This window comes from Petromyzon marinus, chromosome 3 (genome assembly GCF_048934315.1).
Source record: "Petromyzon marinus isolate PM22_M1 ecotype Great Lakes invasive population chromosome 3, UKy_Petmar_22M1.pri1.0, whole genome shotgun sequence".
Taxonomy (NCBI): domain Eukaryota; kingdom Metazoa; phylum Chordata; class Hyperoartia; order Petromyzontiformes; family Petromyzontidae; genus Petromyzon; species Petromyzon marinus.
In genome coordinates, this window is record NC_133669.1 from 10922064 (window position 1) to 10938567 (window position 16504).

The 16504-nt window shown below is 42.8% G+C and overlaps 1 protein-coding gene across 4 annotated transcripts in view; it reads left to right on the forward strand.

Annotated features, from left to right (window-relative positions):
* The window catches only part of LOC116953565 (cAMP-dependent protein kinase inhibitor alpha-like), a 59197-nt gene extending 48934 nt beyond the window's left edge, over positions 1–10263 (forward strand). For 3 of the 4 annotated variants that reach the window (XM_032973896.2, XM_032973886.2, XM_032973892.2), the window contains exon 3: positions 549–10263. In XM_032973896.2, the coding sequence (XP_032829787.2) occupies positions 549–634 (86 nt within the window). In that variant the 3' untranslated portion in view covers positions 635–10263. The remainder of the gene's footprint in view (positions 1–548) is intronic. The other variant, XM_032973906.2, reaches the window with a different exon arrangement.
* Positions 10264–16504: the final 6241 nt, after the last annotated feature.

A 16504-nucleotide genomic window follows, 5' to 3' on the forward strand; every position in this document is an offset into this window, starting at 1 on the left:
CAGGAGACATGTCCATCTGACTCACCTGGCACCTTCAGAGTAGGGGTGTGTCTCGCTTCAGGAGACATGTCCATCTGACTCACCTGGTCACCTTCAGAGTAGGGGTGTGTCTCTCTTCAGGAAACATGTCCATCTGACTCACCTGCCACCTTCAGAGTAGGGGTGTGTCTCGCTTCAGGAAACATGTCCATCTGACTCACCCGGCGCCTTCAGAGTACAGGTGTGTCTCGATTCAGGAGACATGTCCAAAAGCGTGTGTGGGCAAATGCACCCTTTATTGTGCAGAGACAAAACGACCAATTGAAGACTTTTTTTCTGGAGAAGTCCTGTGAAAAGTATCTTCAGCATCCTTTCTCCAAGACATGGGGTGCACCTTTCTGTGAGATTTCCACATTCATTCTTCATGTCATGACGTGGTGCAATTGATGAAAAACATTTACAAAGCAAAGTTGTAAACCGTGGCTCTAAATTTCATGCAGATTCAACAAGCCTTTCAAAATGAAAATGTGTGTGCAGCGTAGTAACCCCGACTCTTCGTTTCTTCAAAGCAGAGGGTGCGTCGCAGGAGGCCCAGACGCCAACCCTGGAGGATCCTGTGGTGGGCAACGATGGAAATGGAGGCGACAAGGAGTGAGGACGACTGCCTGCCTACAGCCACGCCAACCTGAGCACGGCCGAGCCTACGACGCCCCGAACAACCAGGATGGAACGCAATCAAACCTGACCCGCTCGCTTTGGTTCCTTTTTCTCCTAATCGTAGCGTAGGCTTCATGATTGTACCAACTGTGTGAGGAGGGGAAAGGTAATTTCCTGCAGGTGAGGAGGTGGCTCTATAGCTTGAGACACCGGGGCAGTTCGACCGCTACGGTTTTTGGAAACATCGTGCCGAATGTAAAGCGTCGGGAGTCGAGTGGGAGGCACAGCGATTCCCGATGCCTTCGCTGAAAATAGATCGCAGGCAGTGCTTACATGCTGACGGCATGATCAGTGTGTGTACATTGCATAAGGAAAATATTTTATACATTTTGAATTGAACGTTAGGTTTTTAAGGAAAAATATATTAAACAATTTACGAGAAGAAGACATTTTTTTTCTTGGGAGTATTTAGGGTATTATCACTGTGTTGGAAGTAGGGTTATACGGTTGATTTTGATGGCAACCAATGCACTGTACAACCAATGCAGGTGGTGGAATCAAACCCTTTGCTGAGTTTCCTCGGAGAGAGAGCAAAGAGAGGAGGCTAGAATTCACTTAAAATGTAAAAAAAGCCGGATTTTCACAAACGTTTGTTGCATAATAATATGTGTTGTTTTTCCCCATTGTAATTTTCGAACAGTTGTGGCAAATACATAACGGGCAATGACACAAGCTTAAGGAATTATGTGTATAGTTATAGTGTGCGTGCAGACCACTTTCTAACGTTGAGGAAATTCTACCCCTGAGAGAGTTACATGATATCTGGATTAAAGAGCATAGAGATGAGCCTCATGATGATCCTGGTATTAGGCCGAAATTACCGTGTAGTGCTTTGGACCTTGGTTTCTAAACCTTTTGACTTACCACAAGCATTCAAGCATTGTCAACAATTACAAACAAATTTAGTTCTAAAACCAGTGTAAAAATTTGTTCACATTACAATTCACAAGCACCAAAACTGAAAACAAAGAGATTTACTTCAACTAATTTTAAGTAATAATCATAATGCAGAATCTTAAGCAACTCATTCTTGAAAATCCAGCGAATGACTTTTACCATTCCAACAATTGTGTTGCTGTTAGAACTACTATACTACTATACCAGATGTAAATGAGACACAGATAAGAGTAATTTTGTGTTTGTTCAGATAATTGTGGGTTTGTGAAAGAAAGGTCACAAGTGGTGTGATTTTTGTTTAAAGTTTTAAATCAGCTGTATAATAATCATACCGAGTGTGTAAAGGCAAATGCAAACTGTTTGAGTATAACTGTCCGTGTGCTTATAAACTGTGACGCTTACTAGTGTGACAGCCACAAGTGTCCATCATGGAAGCATTGATTTGAATAAGCACAACTCATCATCATCGGCACACATGGAGTCAAGCGTGCGCCGTTCCCGTTTTCCCAAAATCACTGTTGTGCTTGCTGATTTCAGTGACTAAGAGATCAAACGGCAGCAACCAAATATGCGATGCACAGTGTGGCATTGACATCTAACGATGCAGTGGATACATTTTTCACAAAGAGAGAAAGTTTCCAAACATTAAGGCCCCCTTCAACTCCACTTTGGCCGCAATGCCTCGTTTATAAAGGGACATAAAATCATGTAATGCTATTAATTTGTTATCATTTTGGTGTAATCATTCACTACGAAGACTAGTGCTAATTGTGGAAAACCACATTTTTGTGAACCTGGAGACTGTCCTTATTACTCAATTACATAAGTATGCACAGCAGGAATCCTACTTATCTGTGGTGATGTGAGTGACGAACGTCACCAAAATTCCATTATCTGCAATGTTATCTGTGAAATTACTCCCATTTATCTGCGAAAAGAAATCAATCGTGTGTAGAATCCGTGGATAATAGGATGAATTGCCATGCTTCACTTATTCATACAATGTGAAAGTAGGAAGCTTTTGCAATGGAGGATGGTGGCAGGTGAGAATAGGGGGAATTAAACACAGCCCTATTTAATAGGTCTTGCGGATAATTGGAGTTGCAGATAATAGGGCTGTGGATAAGTGGTATTTGAAGTTGTGTAAAATACTAAAATGCAACTATATGAGTCGTTTGTAGCCATGTTAGCAGATGTATTGGTATAGTACTGTCTACATAACATAAACCAGTGGTACAAGTTAAACAAAAATCGTCACCATTTTTCGACACTTTTTTTCGACTAAACTTGTCTTGCATATTTAACTAAATTGTGATGTTGGTGTAGAGTTTTGTTTTAAATACTGCTTTAAGCTATTTGCTTAATCTTTATATCAAGTTATCTTTATTATCTTGACCGCATATTAAATTTGACTCGTGTAGTTGTCAATTTATGTGTAATATATTTGTTTATCATTCACAAGACGGGAGAAATTTTGATTTAAAGCTTTCGTGACTGCAGGGATTCATATTCTTGGTTCTTTCGGTAAAGTCACGTAGAAGGGAAACAATAAATAATAAAAATATAAAACAATAAAATTATCACGACGTTTCGACTGCAACACAAGCAATCATCATCAGGTGATCAGGTGATGATTGCTTGTGTTGCAGTCGAAACGTCGTGAAAATTTTATTGTTTTATATATATTTTTTATTTTTGTTTCCCTTCTACGTGACTTTACCGAAAGAACCAAGAATAAGACAGGAGAAGCTGCTTTTGTAGTCGTGTGCAGATAAAGTTTGCACAATGCTTGGACTGAAAACATAAACAAACCCTAATTCACAAATATCAGACGCGTTACGCTCAGTCAATTAAACGTCTTGAAAAACTACACTTTTAATTGGAACTTAATTAAAACGCTATGTGAGAACTTAAAACGAATGCATATGCCATTGGTTGATTACTGTATATCATTTATGAATTCACGCCATCCTTTTTCCGTTGTCAACTGCAAGAATAGTTTTTCCAAGTGTCATTGCTCCCTTTTTTTTGCTCTTGCCTTCTCCAAGCTGGAGTTCCACGACGTTTTACACACGGGGATCACTGAACCTCGAGTACCTGACGTTGCACGGAACGTGTTCGCCCCCCCCTCCCCCCCACAGGGGTGATTCGATACTTTAGGGTCACATTGTGTGTCACGTGGTGCCTGTTCATTGTTTGGGCCTGGGTTAGGCCTAAACTAAGTTAAAAACTATAATTGTTTGTATATATATAAAAGGCATAACACATTACAACAATTATCGCATCTGATCAATAACATGAAATGATCAATCATTATTATATTAATATCTCTAACTAACATTTTAGTATTTTCAAGTATTATGGTCCAAGCCTCCCAATGCCTCCTACTCCACTACAACAGACATTCACTGAACTCCAAATTTCACACCAATAACATCTCAAGAATTACATAATTTTCCCCTAGTGTCCTTAACATTAGGTCTCGTACAATGTAGTCTTACAGCCACAAGAATACTATCTCCTCTCCTATTCATCACTCAACGCTGTCCATTAGAGCGTGTCAATCGCGGCTAATCCTATAAATGACAACACAAACCTATCATAACATGTAAAATACCTTAGCAATATCCCCTTTTGTGCCTCCCCAACCACGGTTGGCTGCCGTGTCACGTACCAATCCGCAAAGTTCAACCGAGTGAACTTTGCAGTACATTAGAATTACACCCCCTTGATGTTATTGAATTGCTGCTTGAGGCGCATTAAGTGTCGTTATGGAGTTTCAGTAATCCTGTGAACCCAGCCTAATACATTGTGCCCTGTCATTATGTGGCCATTGAATAAGCACACATATCTCTGGTAATGTATACTTGTTCTGTGTGGATTACAGTGCGTCATCAAGACAATTACAGATTGAAGACTCTCCAGTGTGTTTGAAGACGCTCAGGTGCCTGTTGTTTACCCAGTCACGGGTTGCTCAATCTCAACACCCTTTTTCCGGAGGGGTTCTGAATTCGGATGTTTGACCAATCCCACGAATGGTTTGTTTCGTGTGGGAGAAAACCAGAGAGTCCACCACGTGAACTAGGAGGGCGACACTCGGCATTGCCATATGCTGACCACACCTAGCCACACACCTTGTCAGCACCTGGCAATGCCTGGTGGTTCACCTTACAATTACTAACCAAGCTCAAACCAGCTTAGCTTCTGAAATCTGGCGTTATTGGGCACTTTTTGGTTACCTGCTCAAAGGTGAATTTTCATGTGGAAGGCCGAACTGTAATGAAGCAACAGTAAAACCTGTCGGTGTTTAAAACCAGCAGCTTAAAACATTTACTCCATATTAACAGCGACGAATTGTAGATGCAGTTAGCAAAACAGGCCCAAATTGAGCTTGTAAGTAGGAAAATGTAAACGTGTGTGAGCCACTCTCATTACACCACAATTATGCTATCGGTGTCAAGACAGAACCTCTTACAGATGTCACAATACAATACTGTATAGCGAAGCCTCTTTGTCTTCACATGGGTACTCACCAGTCTGTTAACGTATTCTCTTATTGTCCATTATAACAGTAGTACACGTCCGTGTAAAGCCCTCGTGTCAAGCCACTGTTGGCCGAGGACCTCCACATGGTATAATTTTGATGGTCTTCGGTAAAAAAAAAATTACACAGTCCTATTTGCACGGTCAATTTGCAGGTCCAAAAGACGGTCGGCATAGCCGTGGAAGCAAAGAAGCAAAGTCCCACGAAGGATTTTGCGACACCGAGAAGCAATCACGGCTCTGCGGTCACATTCACCAACCTGATTTGCATGGTGGTCACCCATCAAAGCTTTATCCCGGCTTGTTGCTTAGCTTCCAATATCTGACGGGATTGGGCGAGTTCGGGATGATTTGATCGTGAGCATAATGGTACGCGTTATTTATGTTAAAATACATAAATATTAACTATTTGATAAATGTAAAAAAACAGGTTGAGGGGAATATAAATTGGATGTCATGTAGGGTGATTTCACGTTGCATAAGAAGCACATTTTTTTTACATTACGGAAAAATACCTATTTACGTCTCATTTGTCAATCCACTGCTGGATGAAAGCCTCCCCCATGTCTTGTGGTTCCTAGGGCTTGTGTGACTGTACTCTAATAATAACATCATTATGGTCAGTGTGCATTGGTGAAGAGAGGGGCCCAGAAACAGTCACTGGCTGGGATCAGAGCACAGCGTGCAAACCACTCCACACTACTCCCCCATTGCCACCCACCCCCTCCCCCAGTTACAGTATACATAAAATGTATGCAAAGTGCAGTACATGAATCACAGAATATGTTGACTGTTATTTCTGACTGTTACCCTTGTTTAGTCAGTGGCGTTATCTGGGGCTGATAGATTGGAATAAGCACGTGACTAGTTGCCACAGACATCGCGAGGGGTATGTTGGATTTGGTGTTCTGGGTTCGGAAAAAAATATTTTCCAGGTCACCGACCGAGACAGAACCTTCTAAAATGAAGCCCTACCTCGTGTTAGCTTTTGATATCATCATCGTCACCCTCCTCTTGTTGTCATGTGTTTTTTTTATAATGTTAACAACTTTGAAAAGCAGGTGTTATAATTCATCATTACACAACAAACGACCTTTCATTGTTGCCATTGCCTCATGCCGTAGAATATATTGAATAAGCAGCTCTTTTTGCTAATCATATTATCCGTGTAGCCTATATGATCCGCAAAAAAAACTATTATATGGGCCTCTATTCTTCCTGTAATCCGCCTTTTTCCCATGTTGCATTGCGGAACAGCTTCCTGTTATCTGCAATTCGCAGAATCGTGTAGTGAGATCTGCAGGGCAATATCCATGATCCGTATTTTCACGGGTAAAATTGAGCAAATCTGATAGATCACATCACAGATAACAAGATCCACGATATTCGCCCCCCCCCCCCACATCAACGCGCATAAGAGGCGTTCTCCTGCACTTTACAAGGGAACGTTGAAATTGGCCTCGGTTCCTTTGGCAAGGGCATAACGTGCATCAGTGCTAATATATTAGGCCTCGCTGTGTATACGTCAAGGCGCAGGGTGTCCAATGGGTCAGGGAACCGCATGCGTATACAGCGAATTATAGCAGTTGCTCGAACTGTGCAGCGTTTCATCTTCTTCGGTTCTTTCGGTAAAGTCACGTAGAATGAGAATAAAATAATAAAATAACAATAAAATTCTCACGACGTTTCGGCCACAACACAAGCAGCCTTCTTCAGGTGAAAGAACAGAACTGTCGCATTGAAGCTCTGGCGTCCCGACAGTTCTGTTCTTTCACCTGAAGAAGGCTGCTTGTGTTGTGGCCGAAACTTCGTGAGAATTTTATTATGTTATTTTATTATTTTATTCTCATTCTACGTGACTTTACCGAAAGAACCAAAGAAGATGAATCCTTGGACAGTCTTCTCAATCTGTCCCCCCCCCCCCCCACAGGATGCTTGAACATAAATCAACATGTCCACATTGATCTTCGCACATTGGGCGAGTGTATTCAGTAAACAACAATGATACGTACAGCGCAGTGCTTAAATCGCTACGGTTCCTGACTTCAACCGCAACCCTTTATGCAATAATACATTCTGGAAATTACAAGAAAACCCCATTATCACAACAGAATAATACAGAATAATAGTGCAGGGTGGACAACTGTAAGTTTCAAACAACACAAAAACTGTGCAGAAGCTACATAGCCCCTGCGCTTTAGGCAAAAAATCCATCAGTATTTCCTGAAAACGTGCATTGTGGTTCCTTTTGTCGTAGGTCTTCATTGTATATAATTTGTCAAATTTGACCGACTTATCGGCAGCAGTTATAGGTGGTAAAATTTTATCAACGTAAAGCTTCATGGAAACCGAAGAAAAGAGGACCACAACGCACTTCTACAGGAACATTCGAATGGTGTTTGCGTATCCACAGAGGCTGTGTACTTTGTACAATTGTTTTTGTGTTGTTTGGAACCCTGTATACAGTAAAAGGTCACAAGACGTCATTAGAGAAACACGCCAACGCACACCACACATTACCTCCGTCCGTTCACAAATATTGACAGAACATTGGAGGAGATGCCACGGAATTTCTAAACATATTTGACGACTTATTTTTTAGCACCTATTGTTGGCTGCTGAAATCCAGGGCCAGCCTTATTGATTTCGGTGCCCTAAACAAGACAAAATAATGCCCCCCCCCGTCACTAACACAACTACACGTAGTGCAGGTACACGAGGTCCTGCTGCAAAGCTCCTTGAACTTTTGACATCCCTGGCTTCAAAAGGAGCTGTAGCTGTGTGTCTGTCACTTCAAGCTCGTAGGGACAGTTTTTTTGTTGTGCAATTGTAAGTTATTCCGAAGTGACATCTGTCAAGCCAGTCAGAGGAAAGGTTTGTTTTAGCTTTGCCATGTTTGCCTGTTGAACATATAAAATATATAATAGGGTTTTCCCCTTTTTTCTGGCGACAAAATATATTTTCGATAATCTCCGGAAGTGTTGTTGCCCTGAGCAATTGCAAATTATAATTGTAGCTAACCCGGTTGCAACTACACAATCACAGTGCTGTACCTTAGCTTCAAAGAAAATTGGTTTTATTCAATATATTAATCATATTAATCAGGGAGTCAAACCAAAGATTTCAGGAATGCTGGTTCAGGGCATTTGACAGGACCAGTAACCCTCTGAGCCAGCTTATTAATGAAACGTTTAACTTGTGCAGCAGTCACTGAATCACAAGAAGATCACATAAGTCTCGACTCAAAGCTTTCGTGACTGCAGGAATTCATATTCTTGAAACATTCAGAAAACATCCTGCCTCAGCAGCTTTCCCGCTATGTTTTTCTCTCCTGATGATGGTTGCTTGTGTTGCGATCGAAAGGTCGTAGTTTTTTTGTAATTTGTTATTTTCTTTGAACCTATCTACGTGACTTTACCGAAAGACCCAAGAATAAGATCACAAAGGTCGTGTGATATATTTGTGCAGCGATAGTTGTTGGCAGGAATAAGTTTCCACACCGTTTTCTGTCGTAAGAACAAAAAGACTGGATGAATACGATCACTGTTGCACGGAGTGGACAACTGGTATAGCAACTTACAATCAGTTCACAATGAATGTAGACCAATCATTGTTCATGAAATTAACTTTCTTTTTTTAACATACTCTGTTTTTATTCTTTGGGTCTTTCGGTAAAGTCATGTAGAACACATTTTTTTTTAAACCAAAAATTGTTTGGTACATTTTTTTAGTACATTTTTTTTGTTCTCCGTGATTTTACCGAAAGACCCAAAGAATATGAATTCCTGCAGTCACGAATGCTTTAAGTGAAGATATATACTGTTTTTATTAACATATCATAATTTCGGGTTGTGATGTTAACACAATTAATAATGCCTAGGTTTTCTTGTCTCCCTACAAAATAAATCTTTATTTCACAATACCCACTGACAGCGCGACCTTCTGGAAATGCATCTTATCGGCAGCATTGGTTAAACGCAAGCCAATTCTGGACCGGTTTTGACATGCCGTGTCGCATCAGCAGAGTTATAGTCTAAGATACAGTACCGGCACTCTGTGCCATTTCCATGATAAGTTGCCACAGCTGCTCGTAGTAAATGGATTGCCCGTAACGATTGCTGGCAATGATTGTCATAAAACTGGTCTTTAGGGTGAGATTAGGGAGGGGGAATGAAATCGCATTTAATAAATTGTTGACCTTGCGCCGGGCCCTCCGCTGCCATATGTTTTAGAATGGAACGTTCAAATTGGGTTTGATTCCTTGGCAACAGCGTGTTGTGTGCTCTGTCGACGCCCAGTGCCGTCACCTCTCCATATTATACCGCTGCATATAGCTCCACCGCGTCGGTTATCGCGCTTGTACTGTATAGTTCTCTGAAGTGTTGTCGGGTTGTAACATAATGCGTTGTTCGGCATGATGTGCGGAAAATACGCGGTTCAAAACGAGAACACATCTCGCAGGGCGATACTTGTAATCGGACCGAAAGCTTCAAGAAAGGACGCTTTCCAATAACATCTGCAAGTTAACCAGCGTTGATTCATCAAACAAGCCTGGCTGCTGATGAGGCACGATGTCAAAACCGGTTCAGAATTTACTCGTGCTGAATCAATGCTGCTGAAATTATACTCTTTCAGAAGGCCGTTGAGCAGATGGGTTGTGTGAGAACGTGTATATATTATGCGGAGAAGGAGACGATTGTCTGCTTATCGATTTTGTTATCCCTGTAAAAACGTGGGTCTGAAAACCTTCCGGGGCTATGATGTGCGCAGGCTTGCTGATAGCTGCTGCTTGTGTCTTAGTTATTCAAATGGAAATTTCCGCATTAGAGTTTGCAGATTAACTTGCTAATAGCAGTAGATTACATGAGTTACACATGTTATTTTTGTTTGTTTCAGTGACACGTTAGTATCGTGCGTTCTCACTGGTACATTGCGTTGTCATTGTGTGATTAAAGAATGCTGTTGAAAACTATCAGGGTAGTGGAAATGCGTAATGCTTTTATTGTAATAATATCTCGGAGGATGTTTTGCTTTTTAATAAATAATTTTGCATCACTACATGTACATTGAACATACTCGACCATGCTGTGTCACTAATAAAACAAATATAGACGCTGTTCTTTCCTACATGCTTTACTATCTCTTGTTTAATATTTGTTTGTTGTAATCTGTGCTCTTAAGGACAGCTTCGTAAATAGATGACAGTGATTTGGTTGGGATCAAAAGGAGGCTAAATCAAGGTCAAGAGGTCATTATGGCCAATGTCGTTGGAGCCACTACACCTCTCCACCGCTTCCTTCTTTAAGCCAGATTCCGTTGTTTTGAGATCCACACTTGACCTTCAAGGTCTGCTCGTACATTATCCCACCATCTGCCTTTAGGTATTGGCTTTGGTTGCCAACCTCCGGGTTTCACTCCAGTGCCTGTCTCTGTAACCTGCCTTCCTCCATACCCAAGGGTGGTGCTAGGCGTAAGCAATTGGAGGACATGCATTGGGTCTCAAGCAGATCGGTGAAAGAGAAAAAATAGGGGATGAATGAAAACAAGATTGTGGTTTCATTATTTGAAAATTACAAGGGATGTCAAACGGTTCAAAAATAGTACGAATGTCTATAACTGCAGTGAATTCAGAACAAATTTGTCTGCAATCTTGCACCAATCAGAAACAATTGCCTATGTCTTCCGTAAAAACAATTTGAATTTCAGAGAGAGAAACACATATGGCATTTACATTCTGCACATGTTTGCATCTGCAAAATTTTAACAATTTCATGTTAAATTGTAACTGTATATTAATTTATATTTGTAACATCCGAATTCTGCTTTAACTTTACAGCCCTTTATTAATCCATTGCTTTATGAATGCCTCCCCACGTAGTGTCACTCTTGGGAGTTGTTTAACCAGCCTGGGATGGTGAAGATGCCAGGGCAAACAGTGTTAAGATGCCATGACTAACATGGCTACTAGACGCCGTGGCTAACAGTGTTAAGATGCTAACAGTGTTCGCCATGGCTGAGAATCAAACTCAGATTAACGGGTTCATATCGAAGTCCTCTAACCACTCCCCCGCCACTGCCGCACCCCACACATTCATCATCATCCATGGTCAATTCTCTCCCTGAGATGAAGGCCTTCCCAAGCCGCTTCCATCATCCACGATTGCTGCGATGGGATAATCCACAGACCACCTGTGCACCAGCTGATATAATCGCTCCATCTCCTCGGGATCTGTCGCACGTACACTCAACTTTTTTGCCGAGCGATGTTCGACATCCGCTATTCAACATCGCTCAGGGAAACCAAACATTCCTCTTGACATTGCCTGCCGAGTCTGTAGCGATAGTGACGAGGGCACCGGCTGGGGCAGCCGTTCGTATCGCCGTAATTCCTGATGCGACGCCGGGAATATCAGCAACGTTAAGAGGAACGTTCGGCTTCCCTGAGTGACGTGAAAAATAGCACAGCAACAACGCTAACTTTCAGTGCGAGAAATGTGGATGTCTGGTGCAGCAGAGGTTAGCACACTGCGCCCTGAATCAGGCTACCCGCAGTTCGATTCCCAGCCACGGCTAACATCAGTGGCGAGTGATATCTTATCCAGTCCTGGGCCCTACTTTTACTAACCTACATGACCAGCACAGTGGGGGGTGCGGCATATGGAGTGACGTCACGCGCGTTACACACAGACAGACATCATTGGCCTATTATAGTAGTAACAGACGGTAGAGTTTACGCACATGCGCGCACCCAGAGCCTTAAGAGCGCCCTCAAGAAGCGGGGTGATTGTACCGCGTTGTTACTCGGCATAATGTCTGACGGTTTGACTGCACGTGCAGCGAAACGTCGGACACCGTGCCGAAGAAGAACACGCGGCACAGCCCCCTAAAGCACACACGACAGAGGCTCAGCGCGAATATTTTAATTCGAGATACGGTACACACGGACGGAACACTCAGGGGGTGTCCACGGGTAGCGGGCTCATTATCGCCACACAAGTCAAGACACACTGACCCGTGACGGAACAGCCCCGGGTAAGCAAGTCCCATGGCAATCGACATCCCTGTACCTGCCCAGAGCTTGCACGTTTACGATGTGCTAAGACGAATCCCCTTGCTTTAGAATTGCCCTGCGGGGATAGCGCAGAGGTCAGTGCCAACCGTCCGCTGTGAACCCAGCGACCTAGGTTTGAATCCCGAAAGAGGACAACCATGAGAGGGCGAGTGATATCTGAGAGCCGGTTTTTTTTTTCTCCCACCAACCCGCATTGACCACAGCGCGGTGATGTTTGGATAAACAACCCCAACAACAACCACAACACATTGTGGGAGAGATCTCTTCATCCGTCAGTAGTTTAGCAAAGGACTGTAAAATAGCTGCTGGACGCGAGGCATCATAAGAGACCGGGATAGATCCCAGGACCCATACTGTGCACCAGCGTCAATCAATATTGAGCACTAAATTATACAAAAGGGTTATTTTATAGCATTGACCTCGGGTTCCAAATAAATCATTCTCTGAAGTCTGTCTGCACGGGTGAAGCATCAACACTAACAACCTAAAGAAAATGTACAGTGTGGCCAGAAAGGTATCATCCGTTATGTAAAATGAGGCAGCAGTTTTAAGAAGTGTCCGGTTGAAATGTTGAGAACATTAGTTATATAGTAAAGGTTTGTAAACAAACAGACATCCTTCAAGTGATCTTCAACAGCAGCACATAATGGGACGCATTGGAAATACTCGCAACCGAGACGTTGGCGAACATCTGGGACTCTCAGTTCTCGATGTGACAAGTAAGGGGAGCGGTGGTGCAGTTCGATTCCCACAGTGGTGGATATTTGCACTTGTTCTGGGCCTCCCCGAGGTCGATTCAGCCTTAAATTGAGTACCTGCCGTGGTGTGAAAACGTCAGCACGAGGGAGACAATGGCGGCAGGACGTGGTGCTGGTCACCCCTCTGCGTGCCATCCTGGCCTTCATAGGTGCTCACAAACGGCGCTTGCCCCAACAGTTTGCTAAAGTCTATACAGGGGGTCTTTGTCTGTGCCGTAGTATTGACTTCGCTCAAACTGTTGTTTAATTATAATTCATTAATAATGGATGATACCCTGCATCTTCAACATTGGGCTTCAGGCATCCGCTTTCTCCTTTTCATCCAGCCCTAGGGATGTCAGGCATCTAGAGGCTTGGAGGGATGAAAAACAATCACAGTTTATACCATAGATTTTATAATGTGGTGACTAACAATAATAATGTATTAGCCAGGAAAGTTGGAGTTTTTTTTTTACTTTCTCAGGATGGTTTTGCTTTGTCGGGTTGAGCACATTTTATTGAGAATGTTTTGAATATGGGATTAAACGAGAGTGTCCAGAGAAAACCCAGGGAGGTATAACACTCAAACGTTCCTCAGTGACGAACGTGTAGAACCTACTTGCTGTACCGTCTTCTGAATGGCACCTCATTGCCATGCAGGTGGCCATCTCATGCCATTGTGCTTCCTGCTCAATGTTTTGACATGGCCTTTCACCGTCAACAGTCATGATCAATCCACTGTTGAAAGCATGCCTGTTTAAGCCATCACCACCCCATGCAACAATCCATCTAGCTCCTGCACACAAGTTCATTTCATCGCTCTGTTTCATCACTGCCTCTCCGTCGCTAGCCTTCACCACCTTCATCATCTCGACTTACTTTGATTAGCAGTAAACATAGTATATGATTTTTGATTGAAAGCTTTCGTGACTGCAGGGATTCATATTCTTGGTTCTTTCGGTAAAGTCACGAGTCCCGCTGAGATCAGAGAATATATGCAAGTTCAAGATATCATATACTATATATTATTGGTACTTTTGGTAAAGTCACGTAGAAGGGAAACAATAAAATAATAAAAATAATATATATATTTTATTGTATTCTCTGATCTCAGCGGGACTCGTGCGGCCTCTCTCAGTGCACGTCCGAGTGTGCATCTCTCTATGCTCCATTGCGCTCTTTTCTTCGTCAATGTCCATTTGTTATAGGAGGTAAGAGACCCGGCCATTGTGAGTCTAAAAATAAATTCTGCTCTCATGTTCCCAACTGACGTTTTACTCCGCTCTACATGTTCAATGAGGTGCAACTGCCTTCAGTTGGATACATTTTTTTTATTACTTTTACTGTGTATTTACGATGTCATTTTTTTTCCCAGGCCATCTTCATTGCCGTTGTCATCCGTTCACCCGGTTCAACAACCAACGCAACATTTGTCAGCATAGAAGCAACACACACACACACAAAAACCAAATCTATCCATCCTTTTGCTATCGAAGTCCAATTTCTGCGCGAAAAACACGGAATTGTTGTTGAAACGCGCTGGGCGTCGAGCGAGCGCCAGTTTCATCGACAGAAGGGCAACGTTGAACGCAAGCCGTGGGAGGAAAGGCAAGACAATCGTCGAGCTTTAAGGTTTTCAGTTCGGTCACCGCCAACGGCACAGGGCGCGTGCTGGGAGCGCCGTCTGTCGCAGTGAAATCATCACGCCCCGCCCACGTGACTTCGCGTTGCAAGTTCGTCGTCGCGAACCAAACCAAACAGGCGTCTGCCGTGTCACGGCAGGCGGCTCACACGGGAGGGCCCACTGCGTTCATCCCTCGCAGTCGCAAGGGTTTGAACCTGTTGCAGGCAATATCGCATTCACGCCCATGCACACATAGCATGTTAAAACACCCCCCTTGGACCGTGAAGCACAGTTATCAATGTCATCATCATCATGATGTTGATAATAGTCATCATGTCATCATCCAGTTGGGGCTGTGGCAGAATTTGAATGCTGCGAGTTTGATGTGGCCAGGAGGCTCAGAGGTCAAAGACACTGAACCAACACCATTGAGATTATCGAATTCGGAGACACATTTCAGATGCCCGTGATGATATTGGGTTCCCAAGTGTAGTGGGTTGGTGGTTTGAAGCCTGGTCACCGATGCCTATACAAGACAATAATCCTCGTAAATGTGGGTTTGCAATTAAATTGCCAACATTGCAGCTTGTGAGATTCAAAAACATCAGCTTGTCGTGCGATAAACAATCTCAAAAGCAGAGTGTCTGGGAAAGTGCACCCCCTATTGGGTACAGGATTATTTTGTAAAGCCACTACTTGCCATGATCAGTTTTAAGTCGGGATAACGTTCTTGGAAAACACGACTTCAACTGATACAATGTTAACTGACCAGCTATTTCCCACAAATTTACCAAAATACAATACATACGTTTCAGCATTCCTTAACTCCATTTGTAAAGTCTTAATAAATCATAAATTATCCATATTAATGCTCTATCTTGAGAATCAGTGAGATTTTCTTAAATAAATTAACGTCTTTATTATCAGAGTATTTAACTGTCGGAGATTTGCAGGGCCAAAGTGAACAAAAAATGTCTACGATTTTTATTGTGCAGTCGATCGTGGTTGAGTTGAGACCATCAATTTGCGATAGACCAGAAACCTGATTTAATCAGAGGCCTGATCACCAACATAACTATGATAATCCCTCTGAGTCACCGACTAATACACAGAAACCATCCAATCTTCACATGAACCTCGTGTTTGATATTTAATGGCATCTGAAGCAACAAGGACCTTAGAGTCACAAGGCCACGGCAGGAATGTAATTAGCTATTTTTAGAGACAGCGTTATTAAATAAAAATGAAATACATTGTTTTAAGCGGAAAAACTACTTCAAAACATGAAGCATTTCAAGGCATTATACCGCAAATAATGGTTTTCGATTTGCATGTTTTGTGCATTGTAAGAGAAATAAAGGGCTTCATATAACATATCCTAAAAAACAAACACATTTAAGCGATACTGTATAGTATGTGTGCACGTTTTATATGTTGTGCAGTGGCCTCGATAAATCAAATGAATACATTCCGCTTCTAGTGTATTGGCACCATGATGGGAGACAGTCGTGAACCGTATTTAATGAGTACCGCAGCCCGGCGAGTCGGCGTATCCACCGCCCGTAGAAGGATTTCGCATTAAAATTGGGTGGCATCGCATTCACAGCCCAACGAGTCGGTGTATTCGCCGTCCGTTGAATAATTTCGCATTAAAATTCGGTGGCATCGCATTTACAGCCCAGCCAGTCGGTGTATCCGCCGTCTGGAGATGGATTTCGCATTAAAATTCGGTGGCATCGTATTCGCCCGTGCGTAGCGGTCACAGGGCATACAAACGTTGAATACAATCACGCACTGTGGGCACGACGCTGGGATAGCAAGTGCCCAAGAGATCGACATCCTGAGATATTGCAGCGATATAAATGGTGCGTGGAAACACCCCCCTTTCAATTACAATCGCCCCCTGCGTTCCATCCCATTTGACGTGATGCACAC